The sequence below is a fragment of the Chlamydotis macqueenii genome, chromosome 4, assembly GCF_036417535.1.
Source record: "Chlamydotis macqueenii isolate bChlMac1 chromosome 4, bChlMac1.mat, whole genome shotgun sequence".
Taxonomy (NCBI): Eukaryota; Metazoa; Chordata; class Aves; order Otidiformes; family Otididae; genus Chlamydotis; species Chlamydotis macqueenii.
The window spans coordinates 81,319,650-81,336,541 of NC_141559.1; the positions used below are offsets into that span (position 1 = coordinate 81,319,650).

General features: G+C 46.7%; 1 protein-coding gene across 2 annotated transcripts in view; it reads right to left on the reverse strand.

Moving 5' to 3' along the window:
* The window catches only part of SMOX (spermine oxidase), a 52,855-nt gene that overhangs the window by 21,880 nt on the left and 14,083 nt on the right, over window positions 1-16,892 (reverse strand). For both annotated transcript variants that reach the window (XM_086746893.1, XM_086746894.1), the window contains one exon: window positions 1,950-2,184. In XM_086746893.1, coding sequence (XP_086603019.1) covers window positions 1,950-2,157 — 208 coding nt within the window. In that variant the 5' untranslated portion in view covers window positions 2,158-2,184. The remainder of the gene's footprint in view (window positions 1-1,949; window positions 2,185-16,892) is intronic.

Sequence of the window (16,892 nt, forward strand, 5' to 3'; positions counted from 1 at the left end):
CAGGTCTTGCACGCCCCAGGTGCAATCTTGCTGCTTCACACAGTACAGAAGAAGAAAACACAGCCCAGGACCATCCTGCCCTTTTGCTCTCGTACAAGGGAATAAGAAGGTTCTGAGTACGTGCCAATTAGATACTAGGAAAAATTTTTATACACTGAGGGTGGAGGAACACTGGCCCAGGTTGCCCAGAGAGGTGGTGGACACCCCATCCCTGGAAACATCCAAGGCCAGGTTGGCCGGGGCTCTGAGCAACCTGATCTGGTTGGAGATGTCCCTGCTCCTTGCAGGGGGGTTGGACTGGCTGGGCTTTGAAGGTCCCTTTCAACCCAAACCTTTCTGTGATTCTGTAGATTTTACCACCCAACAGAGCTCCAAAATTGTTCGGCTAAAGGACATGGGAATCTGCAAAGCGCACAAGGGGCCAGAACACAGACCCACCCTGGGAGAGAACTGCAGTCCGTGCCCACACAGCGTAACTTTGAAGGTTTGCAGAAGGTAAGTTTGTAGTTTTAAGAAAGGTATTAAAAGATCAGGACTTTGGATTCCAGTCCTCTGCTCTGCAAGTTACAGTTGCATCTACAAACTGCACGATCTCCCCAAGACTGAAAAGCCTGCTCTTGTCTCATGTTCGTTAAGAGGTGTTAACGAACAGGAGGTAGACTCCCAGCAAAGGTAAAGACATGAATGACCAGTGAAGGTGTCCAAAGGTGACAGAATTGGTCTCAATACGAGTCCAACAAAACTATTTCACAGGTGCACTGAAAAAAAATTGTATATTGCTCCCTGAAGATTTCAGGTCTTTAACGCTTCCCTCCTGTCAGCCACGATCCAGGATATTTTTACTACAGCGTACTGTGAGTAAAGGACACACTTCCCATTCTAACCTCTGTGCCAAGTCTCAGCAGAATGTAAAGTGCCCTACTCAAACCCCGGAGATTAGATTTGTCCGACTGCCTTTTCATTCATTTCCCTTCTGCAAGTTCATAGGACGCTGCTGTTTATTTATTGTGGTGAGTTTATCGAGTGAAACGCAGTGAAGTGATGTAAGCACCTGATAAATAAAAAGAAAGGAGGGCAGCGAGAGGCCAAAGTTAATAAATACAGAGAGTGGGATCAGAAAAAGAACTAGTTAATTGAAATCAGGAAGGCAAGCCAGTACAAGTGAAGAGCTTTTTGCCTCCTGTGGAGAAGAGAGCGGCAATGCCCTTCTAGATGCCAGGGGAAGCTTCACTGACTGCTGTGCTGCAAAAGGTTTGTTCCAGTCATTTTGCATTTAGAGATTTTACGAGCCCTTCCAATTGACGTGGGATTAAAATATCCAGTGTCTGCACCTTTATTACACACTGAGAAAGGAAGCCACGGAGGTAGGAAAGCTGCAAATCAGGATGAAAGGATACATTGAGGAGGTTTTTCCAGCAGCCTGATTCACAGTGGGTAGTGCCCTCCGCAGTAAATCAGTTCTAGGGCAATGAATGGGGCTGTTTGTGAAACAGAATCGCTCGGAGCTTGCCCCGTTGCAAGTGATGTAAGCCACTGAGAAACGGCCGTTCGCCAGCCAGGAGATTTACTGAGTGCTCCCAGTCATCAGTCAAGCTTGAAAACATTGGTGGAAACAGTCTCTATACATTTATTTCACCACAGAATGCTTCTCACAGACCTGTTACTCAGAGCTCTTCCTACACGAGTGAAAACAATCATTTATTTAACAGAAACATGGTTTTGAAGCAGCCCTCCCTCAGAAGAGATGCACAAGACAGCTTGGATTCACCCCCTCACCCTGCAAGGAACCCAAGGATTTACGCTGCTGACAACATCACACCTCAAATAACCTTTTGCACGTAGACTGAAAAAGCACATTTCCAAGGTCAAATCAACCTGACGACAACACAGAGCCTTGCTAGCAGAACAAAGCGAGCCCACCGCGTTCCTTCCCCAAACGCTGCTCTTACCAAGTTTCACACTTTGGACGCGGCCTCCAATTCGGTCGGTCGCCTCAAGGACAGTTACATCCGTGAAACCGCTTTCCAAGAGCGCTTTTGCTGCCGACAGGCCTGCAAGCCCAGCACCGATAACCACTATTCGAGGCTGTCGTTTTCTCCGTAGGCCACTACTAAGAGGATCATCCGTGCTGTCTGCAGATATTTCACAACTTTGCATGCCGTCCAAGCTCTCTTTCTAAGGAACCTACGGAAAAAGCAAAGAAGCGTATTCAGGGAACGCAGCTCAAACTTGTCCTCTGCAGTTAGAAATCCTAAGGGAGTCTAAACAAAACAAAACAAAAAAAAAAAGAAAGAAAACTTGTGAACTAGACCCAGCCTTCAAAATGAGATGCATAGGAAGGATAAGTGAGGTCAAATTGGGATGCAACAACTTCTTGGCCTGGAAGCTCCAGAAATCTCCACCCTCTTGTCTCATGTAGACTATTTCCAGAGAAGTCAAAGGATTTTCAAACTCCCATCTCTTTATATAACCTCCCAAAGTGGCAATTCTGTGGTAAAGACTTTGTAAAAAAAAAAGAAAAAGAAAACCACATGCCCAGTGCCAGCAAGCTCCACAACGCAGCGAGGAAGCTTCGCTTTGCCTCTGTGGCAACCACAAAACATAAGCTTCAGATCGTATAACTACGGGAGTAGGTAAAGAGGATTTAGCTTAAAGCATGGAGATTAGACATCAAACCAGTCATTACAGAAATGGTACAGATGGAAAAACGTTTCAACTGCTGAGAGCCATCAAAGGCCAGCTGAAAAATTCACAGCCCCGTGATGCAGCGCCTGGAGCCAACACCGTCCTGCCACACCAGGGTCAGCCTCAGTCTTTGATGAAGAGAGGTTCAAAGACGGAGATGGGTTGATGAAGATGGGTTCAAACTCGTACTAGTCCTGGCTGGTCCAGTTACCCAAGGCATCCAACGGCTCCTCCAAGCAGTATTTTTTTTTTTCCTGCAAACTCCCAGAAGCCATCTTTCTAACTGTGTATACCCTTAGTTCCTGAGTCCCCTCACCTTATTTTTCTAGACAGCCTGAATCCATGGTTAAGGGTGAACCTTAATCAGGGATCACCAGTGTAGGAAGTCCCTAAACACAAACGTCACCGGTCAGTCATCTGATCTTGGATAGGTTCACATCTGTCCTCAAGAGCACCAAGGAACAGGGTACAGAGACCCATACTCCACCAGGCCCAAGAAGACGTCAGTCCTGACTTGCAAAGGATAAACACAGAGCCCAGGATTCATCAGCCCTTGAGTCAGCTTCTGCTTGATGATTTGGACAAAGCGCACACGTGATTCCCAGCCTTACCATCCTCCCGACCCAACGCTTACCAAACGCAGAGAAATCCAAGGAGCTAGCGTGCCGCCTCTACCTGTTGCCAAGCTGCTGGATACTCCTGAGCTCTTCCTCAATTTTCCCAACACTCGGCCAGCGTCAAAGACTCCTTTTTCTCTTTTGCATCACCAGGAGAAGAGAAAACCTTTGCACTTAAGACAATGACGCACTATTGTACCAATGAAGTCCAAAGCAACACTGGTTTCATTTGGAGAGTCCCTTTCTCTCCAAGATCTTAAAGCTTTTATGTATGTTGACCAAGCATCTCCTGCTCTACATGACAGAGGAGACACCAGACTGCAGTCAGCAGGGATTTAAGCAGCGGTATAAAAAGTAAAGGGGTCCTACTGGAGCTCTAGACAACTGTTTTGGAAATGTTTCATTTCAATTGGAACAACTCCAGCTCAGTCCACCCTACCTGGGCTCACCAGCACAGCACCCGTAGCAAACTGCTGCTGCCAGCGCAGCTTGTTCCAACTGCCACTGAACAACGGAACCGGTGACACGGAGCCAGCTCCGTAACCTGCGGTTACACCAATCATCTCACTGTTTTCATCTCCTGGCCAATAGATTTCAGGGAGCAGATATTTGCCACAGGGAGCCAACCGTCGGAGAGTTATTTCCAAACTGAAGCCAAACACGTCAAGCATCTGATGCTTTCTAGTCCACGGTGAAAGAGTCACAAACCACAGTCACCTGACAAACGGAAAAGCTGTCAGCAGCCAAAACCAGGCACTGGGCTTAGTTCTGAGCAAGCTGGACTCAAAAACAGTACAACAGTTTGAAGAAGTAGCAGTGAATGATTTCTTCCCTGGTTCCATGAGAAACAGAAAAGCTCTGGAGCAGGCAGGGAAGAGGAGGACCCAAAGCTCCTTCCTTCCAGCAACCAGAGAGCTGGATCAAGTTTCCAGCTGCAGACACATTAGGACTTGTCTCTACTTGGCTTTGATGCTGATTCCTTTCTCCTGTGGACTTTCCTCATTTGGGACAGGAGTGGGGTTCCCCCCCCCCCCCCCCCCCCTTTAAACTTAAACCACTCTGAAAGCGGATTTTCAGAATGGGTTAAGATAGACAGGAACACGGCACTCCAGGTACTCCCTCAGGAGGTAGTCAGGAGCTGCTCCGTGAGGTGCAAGTTAAATCCTCACCAGTCAGAGCTGATAGGAAAACTGAGACTACACCTCAACAGACTCACACAAACACGCACCACAAAGAGAGACGAGGCACAACATTCTAGTTAAAAACCCAACAAAAATAGGAAGCGTCACTTTTCTCCATTTGCCGGTGCAGGACAATGGGAAGGAGCTGGGCTTCCTACAAATAAACAATTTTTCCACCATCATTTTTATCTCCTCTTGACATTGAGTGAAGCCACTACTTTTCTTGGGCCCTGTTATGCTCCCAAGCATGTCAATTTATTGACTTTTAATCTAACAAGATAAGAAATGATATTTCTCTTGGTTCTTTTAAGATCTTTAAGATGGGCTCCAAACATTGGGATCTCTCTCAAAAACAATGTCATGAGAAACACTGAACAGTCATTCCCTGCTCACACTCTCCTCCGTGCTAAGGACCTTCATACATGATCCCAGTCATCTCTTCTTCAAGAAGAAGTAAATCTGACTCTGGCTGATCCTTCCTCATTTGTGAGCCATTACAAATCCATAGCTGAAACAACTCTTACTAGAAACGTCTTCAGGATTATTACAACCCATAGACATTCTATAACACTCTCCACTTCGCAGCCAGTCTCCCGATAACACTCCGATGCATGGATTTTAACTGCCACGGTAAAGAAACGTCTCTTCTGCCATCTACATCCTACAGAAATGGAACCAGTTCAGCTCAGTTCTTTAAGTACAGCTTTCCTAACCTGGAAATGGGAATTCTTCGCATGAAAGCTTCAAGAAAATGTTTTCCCCCACTGGTTCACCATTTCAGTACTGGATTAGGTGACCTGTCTAGACAGGTGGGAAAATAACAGGGTATTTTGTGCATACGGAATCCTGATTTAGAAACCACTCTTAATCAGCCAACAACCTTTACCGTTACGATCGGCAGGGGACGGCAATTAAAATTTCGCAAGAGCCTGGGCTTTCCAACTAGGATGCGTCCTCCATTGGGAAATGAACAGACAATATAAATATAAGAATCCCCACCACACTTTATTTCAGTATCAATTACGCACTCTGTTAGGCTCATAAGTAAGACAAGCACATAAAACACAGCCTGTTACGTACAACGCTGTGCCCTCAGTCCTTGCCAAGCCACCAGTGAATATTACTAGGTCCTCCGACACAAAGAGAGTTTGGCTTTGTACTTTTTCTTCATTGCCAAAAAGGGTTGTTTCTTTTTTCTTTTCTTTCTTTTTTTTTTTTTAATCTTAGTGAAGTGTGTTAGCTGTCCTACTGTGAATCTCTCCGAGGCTGCAATTTTACTTCGTGTCCATCTAAGAGCACGGGTAGTACTAAATCACAGCTTGGCTGACAGTAAAATTCCCCCGCCTTTGTCATGCTGATAGCTTTCTGTGAGACAGCCAACAGGAACCAGCTATCCACAAGAAAATAATATTTAAAAAAAAAAATTCAAATACACATCTTCCTTCCTTCTTAGAATCATAGAATCATAGAACGGTTAGGGTTGGAAGGGACCTTCAAAGGTCATCCAGTCCAACCCCCCTGCAAGGAGCAGGGACATCTCCAACCAGATCAGGTTGCTCAGAGCCTCATCCAACCTAGCCTTGAACGTTTCCAGGGATGGGGCCTCCACCACCTTTCTGGGCAACCTAAAATTCTTAAAAATATAGCTTTGATCCTCTTACTCTTGTGCATCTAAGCATCTCGCTCACGATATTTGATCACTCCTTCTTCCAAACCTGCTCCCTTTTCTCAGTCTCCATCACCATTCTGGCCTTGCCTCCTAGGTGCCACTGCCTTTCATTCATCCCTTCTCACTACTGCCCATTTCCTTCACTCAAAAACATACCTTTAAAAAAAAAAAAAGGCCGAAATACAACCCCCTCAAAAAAAAAAAAAAATCTTGTGTTTCATTCTTTTAATAAAGATATATTCTGGATACATTCCCTCTAATACAGCCTGCCTTCTACTTATTTAACTTACGATTGCCCCAAAGGCAACGGCAACCTAGAAATAGCGTGAATGTAAACGTCACACTAGCCTGCTCTACCTTTAATCCAGCAGCAGCAAAGTTCAGAGGTACGTCCACTTCATGGTTTGTTTTTTCTTTTTTTTTTCCTCCTCATTTTGCCAGTAAAACCTTGCAGGAAGAAGCCAGAGAATGAAGGCAGCTCACAACTGCCCTCTTTATTACAACAATACTCTCCGATCAGGCTATTCTTCTAAGACCCTTAAGAAAAAGGTCACCAAGGCTCCAACAATTTAAAAATACAAAACCAAAATAAACAAAACATTTGTCAAGGAAATTTGCTATTCTTAGCTCACCCAAACATTCTCGTGGTGGCGCTGGCTTAGCTGCGATGACACAAAGACTCAGGCAAGGCGATGTACTGAAAACAGGGCTCGCGTGCTTGTCTGGTGGTTGGTTGGGGTTTTTGGTTTGTTCCACCAGGACAGTCTTAAAAAAAGCACATTTTCCTCTCCCTTCCGACTTCCTATCACACAACAGGTTGTCTCATGCCCACAAACCACAGCTGTGAGCTCCCAGCACGCCACAGACCACAATCACGGTCATCCCAGGTGGGACTCGCCTCACCCCACTTCATCGTTTGGGTGTCCAACTTGCATCTGTTGTCTACAGCCTTCAGCTGATGGAGAGGAGGAAGAGGATGAATCATCATCCTGCTGATCTTTGGTGTACTTATCTTAAGATGGACAAGCTGAAAGGAAGCTTACAGACCAGTTTAAAACCATCACCTAACCTTTCTGAGGTCTCTTACACCAGCAGTTCAGCCAGGATCAGGAGTTTGCTGGAGAGTGACCTCAACGCCTCCACTTCCCGTGCTTTCATTCACATGCAGTGGGATCGAAGCAGCCAAAGGGCTCCTTGTGCATGAAATGAAACCAGAAGACACACCCCAGGAGAGCCAAAACACATCCCAGTCACAAAGGGGCATTCACAGGACAGCAAGTCCAGCCTGAAGCCTCCAGGGACACACACTCGCAGACGTGGGGACCTCTGCTTTGACTCTTCCACTCAACGTATCACCTCGGATTACCATGAGACACTTAATGATCTAGAAATAGCTTCCGACAGCTAAAATTAGGTTGAGAGGAACTGCACCTCCAGAAGGGGCAGCCAGTGGCTACACTTCCACGTGCTATTCTGAGCCTCCTGCACCAGGATCTGGTTTTCTTTCCTAACCACACTACTTGCCTGAATTTTTTTCCTTCTGTAGAGCGTTCTGTTGACAGTCTTCACATTAACAAGTGTAACAGCGAGTCCGGAGGGTGAGAAATGCACCATCAACACAAACAAACTCCCTGCTGACCGCACAGACCAAGCAGCTCCCAACTGACCAAAATTTACCAGAATCACTTTAATCCCTCTAGGTTATTAACTGATGGGAATTAAGCATCATCCTTAATCAGACACCTAACCGACAATATTGTGTGTGTTTGAAAGGAACTCAGAGGAAAACCAACAAGACTTCATTTGGGTTGCAGAACACTGGCCCAGGTTGCCCAGAGAGGTGGTGGATGCCCCATCCCTGGAAACATCCAAGGCCAGGTTGGCCGGGGCTCTGAGCAACCTGATCTGGTTGGAGATGTCCCTGCTCCTTGCAGGGGGGTTGGACTGGATGGGCTTTGAAGGTCCCTTCCAACTCAAACCGTTCTGTGATTTCTGCTGAAAGACTAAATGGAAGCACAAGAAATAAACACATTACTATTTTATTATTATTTTAAGTGCAGCTATTCAAGATACTATCAACACGTGAAAGGGCATTATGGACACGTGTTTATAATGCAGGTTTGTCATCACAGCCTGAGAGTGTTTACAAACAGAGAATGCTGACACCAAAGGACTCATTCAATCCAAACAGAGACAAAGCTAGGCTGAGCAACCAAGAACAGAAGAAAAATTCAGAACAGAAATAAGACGTCTGTTTTTAACAGTGACACTAATCAGCTGCTGAAACACTTTTCAGTAAAGACAGAGAAGGACATTGACTGAAGCTTTTAAATCAGGACCCAATCTCTCATAGACATTTACACTCCAGTCCCACAAGAAGACAGGGTTGCGGTGCTGGGAACGCTCCTGCCTAGGTGATGGAGATGGCCAGGACAAGACTTCAAGACAAAACTTCCTGACCTTTGCACCTCAGGCATCTGCCATCGCGCACAACTGTATGTCTGTGAGCACAAGCATCGTTAGCACGGCGTTGTAGAAACGGAGCGCACACGCAAGCGGCTTCCAGTGATGCCCAAGGAATGGAAACCAGTCACACAGACCACCCAGTGCAGGGCATCTCCTGGGCCTCAGAAAATAAAAAGCAAACAAAAAAAAAAAAACAAAAAAAACCACCAAAACAAAACAACCACAGCCAACTTTTTGATAGACAGTTTCAAAGCCTTTTTTCAATAGATGTAATAATCTCAATTATTTCATCAACCGCAGAGACAAGAGTGGTTTTCTGAAAGCACTGTTAGCAGCGCTCGTATGCAAAAGCTCCGCAAGGGAAACAGAAAGGCAACTCGTTCAGCAGATGTGAAGACACTCGAGCGTTCAGGCCATCAACTCATTACGCAGTCTGGCGCTACTCGTTCTGAGCAAGGCTGTAATGAGAACCTTTACCCAAGCAACTGCAACGACAGATTTTTCAATTATCATCTCTAATGCACCTTTTTTTCTAAGCTGAGGGAGAAGTGCTTGGAACGATTATTCTAGTTAGAGCAATTTTAGCTCAACTTTTACACCTTTCCAGGCTTCAGACTCAGGCTGTCCACTGAGCACACGTCAGGATACTGCAGATCACATCTCTGAGTAGACACAAAAACGAAGTGGAAGAAGGTATCTGCGCTGGCCCCAGCACTGCCCATCATCGCCTGTGCCTCCCGTCGCTCTCAGCTGTGGTTTTCTCCGCAGCTCCTGGCACAACAAACAAGCATTTTGTAACGTACCCCTCTTTTCCCCTTTCATCAGCCTTCTCAGAAGCAAGCACATTAATCCTTCCTGCCTGTTATTTCAAGATGCGCCTTCCAAGCTCCCCAGGCTGTGAACGTGTCAAACTGGAAGATACATCTCTTTTCTCCTGGAGACCCCCCCTTCCTTTTTAATCCAGCAGATTGCACGCCAAACTTGCTCACAAGCCTTTTCAGAATCACTATTTATGCCAGCACGGGTTAAGCACGGACACCCTTTCAAGAGAAAGCAGGAGCATTATTAATTGAACTTAAGTACTCCGCGTCAGTCGGATACGTGAGCGAAACAAGCCTGCTGTTACCAACTGCCTTTGTCCAGCAGTTTTGCAAACGCCAACCCGGTAAGGTCGGGTCTGCAGCACAACGGGAGGTTTTATTGCATGGGAAGCAGACACACCTTGTTTACTCAGCTACCTGGAGAGCTGCCGGAGCAGGATCATGGTCCGCAGCCATCTACGTACGCACCGGGGCCCTTCCCAAGCTCATAAACCCGTGTGACCAACAGCATACGCACCAGTGAGATCAAGGTTAACTCATGTGACGCCTGCACACGCCGGAAAGCCACCTCCAGCTGGGCTGAAACCACCTGGAGAGTGGCATTTGGCCACCATCGTCGCGCTCGGGCTTTATCCAGGTCGGTATTTTAGTTTAAACAGGTTTGCTGGCTGGATGTGGGCACCTGGAACAAGTCACTCAGCCCCAGACCAATCCTGCTGCCCTCTTCTGCAGGCAGCTGCCAGGCTCTTCTTGCCAGAGGAGGCCTGTTCTGACAGCTCACAGAAACTGGAGGTGTTGGTCAGAAGCAGTTTCTGAAAGGCCCTAGTCCAACCTCTATCTCCAACCAGGACCATCACCACCACGGATGGTCTCCTTGAATGCAGTGCTTGAAACAAGCAAGATAGCAGGGATTTTGAATCTTTTCCCATCAGGGAGATTTCAGCCCCTTGCTCCTCACCACCACTTCACACCTGACCAGAGCCAGGAGCCTTGGAGATGCTCCATGGGGCCACGCGAGCCTGAAAGAGCAATTCTCCCTGCACCCAAGTAGGTTTTGAGCGGAGCATCTCCATCAACTCTGCAGCACCCTCTCCACCGCATCCCAACCAACAACACAACCCATTTATCCTGTGTGCCTCACCTTTGCCCACCAGCCCTGATGATGGAGAGCTGACCATGCTCATCTTTCTCACCATGCTGGTACAAGGAAGCTTTTCACAAAAACAAGCCAGCACTCCTGTTGCAGACCAGCAGCTCGTGTCCTGCCTTATATTTCTGCAGGCAGAAGCTGAAATGAAGTGGTTCGATTTCCAGATAGCTGCTGGAATTTATAGGGGCAGCTGTGAGAGAAAAACAAGTCGGAACTGAAAATAAATTGCTACCATCCACTAAAATTTGCCCATGTAAAAGCCCAAGCCATCAACTGTGGCTTGAGGCGCTGAAAAGGGTGCAGTTCAGTAGTGCTGATGTTACATCAGCATCTACAAGCCCCATTTACAAATTACTGACCCACCCCAATGACTGGCACACAGTGAATGCAGAGCTGGATCAGCCATCAAGGAAGGAAACACATTAATAACACACCGCGTGCGCTGTCAGACGGCAGCACGAACAGAATGCTTCCTCTTGCACCCACGTGCCAAACCTGCAGCCTCGTGCCCAAAACCTCCTCCGCATCAGTTTTTGAAGGCAGAGACCTTCAGGCTGACTCTGCACTCTTCTTCCTCTGGACACATCCCACAGAGACAGAGGGACATTACAGCATTAACCTTTGCCTGTCCAGACTCGGGTCTCCTCCAGCCTGAGAAGACGACCTTAGCTGGGCTGCCCAGCCTTTATTCTTGTAACAAAGCACTGCAAGTCTCGTCTTCGTTTACCCCCTCACCTCCAGAAAAACCACCTCCCCACATCTCAGGAGAGACAGCGATGGGGCCATACTAAACTGTTTCTTCTTCCCAAGCTGGGAAGAAGCCATGGTTGGATGTGGTTTAGCGGACACGGCAGTGTTAGATTGACGGTTGGACCTGATGATCTTGGAGGTCTTTTCCAGCCTTAAAGATTCTATGATTCTATGATTAAGCTGAGCTTCTTCAATACACACACAACAAACAATGGACTGCTACTCCCAGTGTGACCACTGGTGGTCTGTGAGACCTTGGGCAAGCCATTTCACCTATCTGTGTCACATAAGAATGACCACCTGGAGCCACCTCTGCGAAACTACTCCCCCAGTTCTGAATAAGCAGCAGCCCAAAGCTGCTAGACCTTCAGAGTTGAAGCCATCAGACCTCCGCAGGCTATAGGCTCCAACAACAGCACCAGTCTGTGGCCCTACACTGCTTGCCTAGGAAAGGAAGTAGAAATGTTTAAAGTTCTTCAACAACAAAAAATCGTTCAGAGAAACAATGTTTTTCGTAAGTATGATCCAAGACAGCCGTCCCCTTTGCCTCTTCCCACAACATCACCATCCAGGAAAAACGTGGGGGCAACAGAGAGAATAAACCATCCAATTGGACATTTTATAATTATCTCTGAATCAGCAGAGACAGTGGAAAAAAAGCTCCATGATAAGATCTTCTGCTAGCTTAAATGCCTTTGCCGCCTGATCTTCCAAGTGGCTTGTCCGTTGCAAGAAAAGACATGGCTAGCCAGGGTCTGCATCTCTGAGTGATCAGGCTAGCAGCCCACGGAGAGCGGGAAACGTGGACAAAACAGCGTCTGTGATAATTCAGTCTTCAAGACAAGGAGGGCCGGGAAGCATTGCAACAAGCCACCGCTTCCCATAGTCATCACATGCAGACTAACCTCTCCGCGGAGAGATGATTCACAGAGCTGGCAGGGAAGCAGGCTGGGCAGACAAATTCAGACAAGAAGCCAGTAAAGACGGAGCAGGCAGGGAGCAGAGCTCACTTTGCAGTTCTGACTTCATAAATTAACCTGCTGAGGAGCACAGAAGCGTCACACGTGATTTATACACCAGTGAGGAACCTGCTGCTGAATAATAGTGACTTCAGGTAAAGAAGCGTCCGGATGCTTTGTCTCGTTACACTCACAGCCCTGCACAGCGGCATTCAGTCTGCATCGACCGCAGCAAGCGTTCCAGTAACACCCAGAAACGCTTGCCCCGGTGAGCCTCCTCCACTCTCCAAAACCATCCAAAAATGTGCTAACTGGGAAAAATCTCTGTGCTTTTGAATGTTTAGAGGAGATTAAAACAAAACAAAAAAAAAAAAAAATTGGGTCACTGGATGGTGCTTTTGATCAGGAAACCACTGCACATTTTTACCGCTGCGATCCAACTTGTTTTAATGCCTGCAAATATCCCCCGAGTCAAATGAACTTGTTCAAAGCTGATTCACACCACAGCTACTTTTTAAATCGGGCAGTTGTTGACAAGTAGAATATATTTAACAAGTAGAATATATTTAACAAGCCCCAAGCATCTTGGCGTGCAGTAAAAAGACTTCCTATTATGAGCTGTTGGGTTTTTTTGGGGTTGTTTTTTTGTTTTTTTTTTTTAAAGCAGACATATGGGCAGAGCAGGTTGTCTGCCACAGGGCGCTTCCATACAGCGCTCGGCGCTAACGGAACCGCAGGGATATCCAAAAAATAAACCCAAGCACATCATGCCAAGAACGTAGAGGGTGAATCACACCGTTTAACGCTCACTGATAAAATGCACTACGATGTGTTTTTCATACGAGGGAAAAGACAAGGAAATAAATCAAAATAATTGGCTGGCCCGTGGCTGGTTCTCAAGCGCGTTCCTCCGGCTGAAGGCCACCGTGAGAACACAGCAGGCTCAGTCAGCTCCGAGACGTGGGAAAGAAGCAGGAGATCTTGAACCGCTCTTCAAAAGCCTCTCTGACAGCCTGCTAGAACGTACCTTGGCCAGCGGGTCAGCATTTTGATTTGCAGTATGTGGATAAAATTAAGGACTAGACGATTTCCTCCACCACAGGAAGCTCCCATGGAAGTGCCAGGAGGCCGTCACCATCCCCAAGTGATTCCCAGAGGAATGGGCTGAGAACGAAGTCAAAGGCCTTTCAGGAACGCGCAGCAAGGGCGCCCTGCGATGGTAAGATGGGTCAAGCTATGGCCGGATCGGCTGAGCTTTTGGGACAGCGTTAGAGGCAGAAGTCTTCTCATTCCCTTTCTGATTGCAGCTTTCCTGGTCACACAAAGCTGTCAGCTCGTCTGCAGCCGAGACAATGACTTCCCTGCGCCGTGCGGTCTGGGCTGTGGAGCTTCTCCTGCCTATGCAGCTAGTCAGATCAGAGCACCGTAATGCTGCAGTTCGTCTGCCGCAGGCGACCGTGTTATACAGGACACAGTTAAAAGGAGTTTCACAGCAGCAATAAAAAGCACAGCTTGGGCATCTTCCTTGCACAACAGAGGAGCAAATCCAGTAAACCCTCCTCTCAACAAAACCCCCAAAGACAAAACAAGTACAGGCTGTAGCTGGCATATCAGCATCCCCTTTACTTTTGGGAGGTTGCAGAGATATCTACAAGGGACCAACTTATCTAGAAGACATCCCACAACATCTACTCCGTCACCAGGGACAGCTTACACTGCTACAAAACTCTTCTACTGCGTCAGGAGAAGTTGGGGAGAGCAGAGACACCAGAGTGGCATTCAGCCTGCTGCCGTGAATGGGACATTCCCATCTCAACCCCGGCAATGTAAATCACGATCCAGCCAAAAACTCTAACGCCTTTGGTTTCCACATCCTATTGGCCATCAGGGACCTACCAACACCATGAGCTGGCCAAAACCTAAACCAGTACAGCATGATGCAGGTTGGCTGTGTTAGCCTCAGACAAGACAGAAGGTTAACAGCTCAGGAACAGAGCTGCTGAGCCAAGCAGGACAAACAAGAACCAGACCCAAACTGGCCTGCCTTTTCTGGGTGACCCTGCGGTGGGAATCTTCCTCCCAATACTGAATGTGATTGAGAAGCTGAAAATAAGGGGTATCTGCCACCGCTAAGCTTCTCATGAAAGCAAAGCTTGGTGTTTCAGGACTGTAAAAGGATGGAGAGACAGTAAACTACAGAGAAAAAAAAAAAAACAAAAAAAAAACAAAAGATGTTATAAACTAAAAACATTGGCATAATGGATCAGAACAATGCTGCAAACAAGTTCCCTGCAGAACTTGTCATCCGACTGCCAAAAAGAGCTGTACTCTACCCCATCTGCACAACCGGGTGATCTTATCTTCCCTACCCGCCTTCTCTCTCCAATTGTTTGGGAAACTTAATTGATAAAACCAGCCTTAATTAAATAGGAACCATGCCCGTGTTTGCACAACTCGGAACACAATGGGGTCTCAGTCAAATAAACACTGGTGTCTATGTTACATCTGGGAATTCTCTGTGGTCTGGGGTTTTAAATGCATTGCAGCAAGCTCGGGAGCAAAGTTTCAACAGGAATCTTTCCTCCTCCCATTCTGTGTAACGGGAGGGTGAGACGGGGAATGAATCCGCAGGCAGAGAGGCTCAGCGCTGGTTCCAACTCAATGTGTACATGAGGATCATTTCAGGACACGCCATATGAGACAGGCTAGCCCAAAAGCAATTATTTTTTTTCTCACCACTTCTCAGAACCCAGACTTAACAAACTGCCCTGAAATAGCAGCACAACTCTCTGAATAGCATCGTTTCTTCTCTATTGGAAAGCAACACCCACACCGAATCTTTGCTTTTGAGACATCCCCGAGCAGCTACCACATCTTTACCATTCAAGCCACAGGGAAAATTATTAAATGCAGCAGAAACACTAGGGCATGAGAACCAAAATTAGAAAAGCTGAACACCGTGCGGATTTACACCCACGGTAACTGGATTGACTTCAGCCTGGAACAGACTAGACGTGACCAGAAAAGTATGTCTCTCCAGGTGGAGCTGTACTGAGGGAACTTCTCCTGGGCTCGTGCTTTGCTGGAACGTTAAACGCAAACCACATGCTCCAGCTGTAAGATAACAGACACATAACCAGGGCTGGCTTTAGCACGCTGCGGTACACACAGCTTTTTCCATCCTGTTGGCTGCCCAAACACGCTCCCGTATCAGACGGGAGCCAAAGGCAGGGGAATTCAGGTTGGGAAGCATGCCCGTAGAGCTCAGTGAGCTCTGGGTCATGGCTAGCAGACCGGCTTTCCGAGATTTTCACCCCCTAGAAGCTTCCCTTGAAGAAGATAGGTGTTTTCCCCACACCACTTGAGGTTTGGGGTTTTGCATGTGACAGCAAGAAATGTTTCAGTACAAAAGCACAGACCTTCTCCTAACTAAACACTGTCTGCATTCAGATCATCTAGAGATATCCAGAGGAAATCAGTGACTGCTAGAAAAAAAGAAAAAAAAAAACCAAAACATGTTATACAGGAATGTATCCCTGCTGTAAAGCAACAGAAGCAATTCACCCAGCTGAGCGGTGTTCCTCCTGAGTGCCGGGCACACTGAAACAGAGCAGAAACAGGAGATGAAAGACAAGAAGAAGAAGGGTGGGAGAGGAAAGAGATGAAAACGCAAGAGTGACACCTTCGGCTTTGTTTCCACCTTGTTGCAAACTTCAAAACAAAGCCTGAGGATTAAATTTTGTCTGGAGATTCCAACAGAAAACCTCCTCCAATCGACTTCTTGTGCTCTGAGGTTGCCAAGTGCCCTGAAGGCAACTGCAGCCTGGAGTGCCATGGGATGCAGACAAACGATGGGTTATCACTTCTGCAAGGTGCCTTTCGTTCCTCCCGACACACCTGAACTGAAAAACATTTCTTCTCTGTGACGATCAGGACATTCTACTGAAACACTGGGAAGCTTACTTTGCATTGCTCCTCTTCAGTAAACTGTGTCTCAAACAGCTTCACAGAAATTAAGACAAAACATTGCTCAAAGAGAAAAATTAAATAGCACAGGCTGAAGGAAAAAAAAAAAGAGAAATTTTAGATCTAAGAGATTTTTCACAGAGCAGGAAGACTTGTCATGTGGTAAACAGTAGAAACTGGGAACTGGGACACTTGCTATTTATCTGTTCTTCACGGTCTTCCCATGCGACTGGGGGGTAAAAAAAAAATGACAACCCTATCCATTAGCTGCTAAAAATATAGCACAGTTTCCTTGGGTTTAGATGGGAGCTCATTTCTTCAGCACGCCACGCTTTATCCTTTGGAGAATTCAGCTCCACCATATGTAAAGCACCTAGCTGTGCCAAAAAAAAAAAAAAGTATTTTGATCAACACCTGAAATGAAAAAGAATCAGCATGAAGTATAAGATACCCACCAGGACCAAGCTGTGTGGAAGCTAAAAGAGATAACAAGCCAGTAAATCTCAAATCCCTGTTTGCATCCATCCCATAACTACATGCTGAAATCCATAGAGCCTACAGATAGGCTGGCACGTTGGCAAGAAAAATTTGTCATTTCTAACTTTAGCAGATACTTCAGTTATTGTGT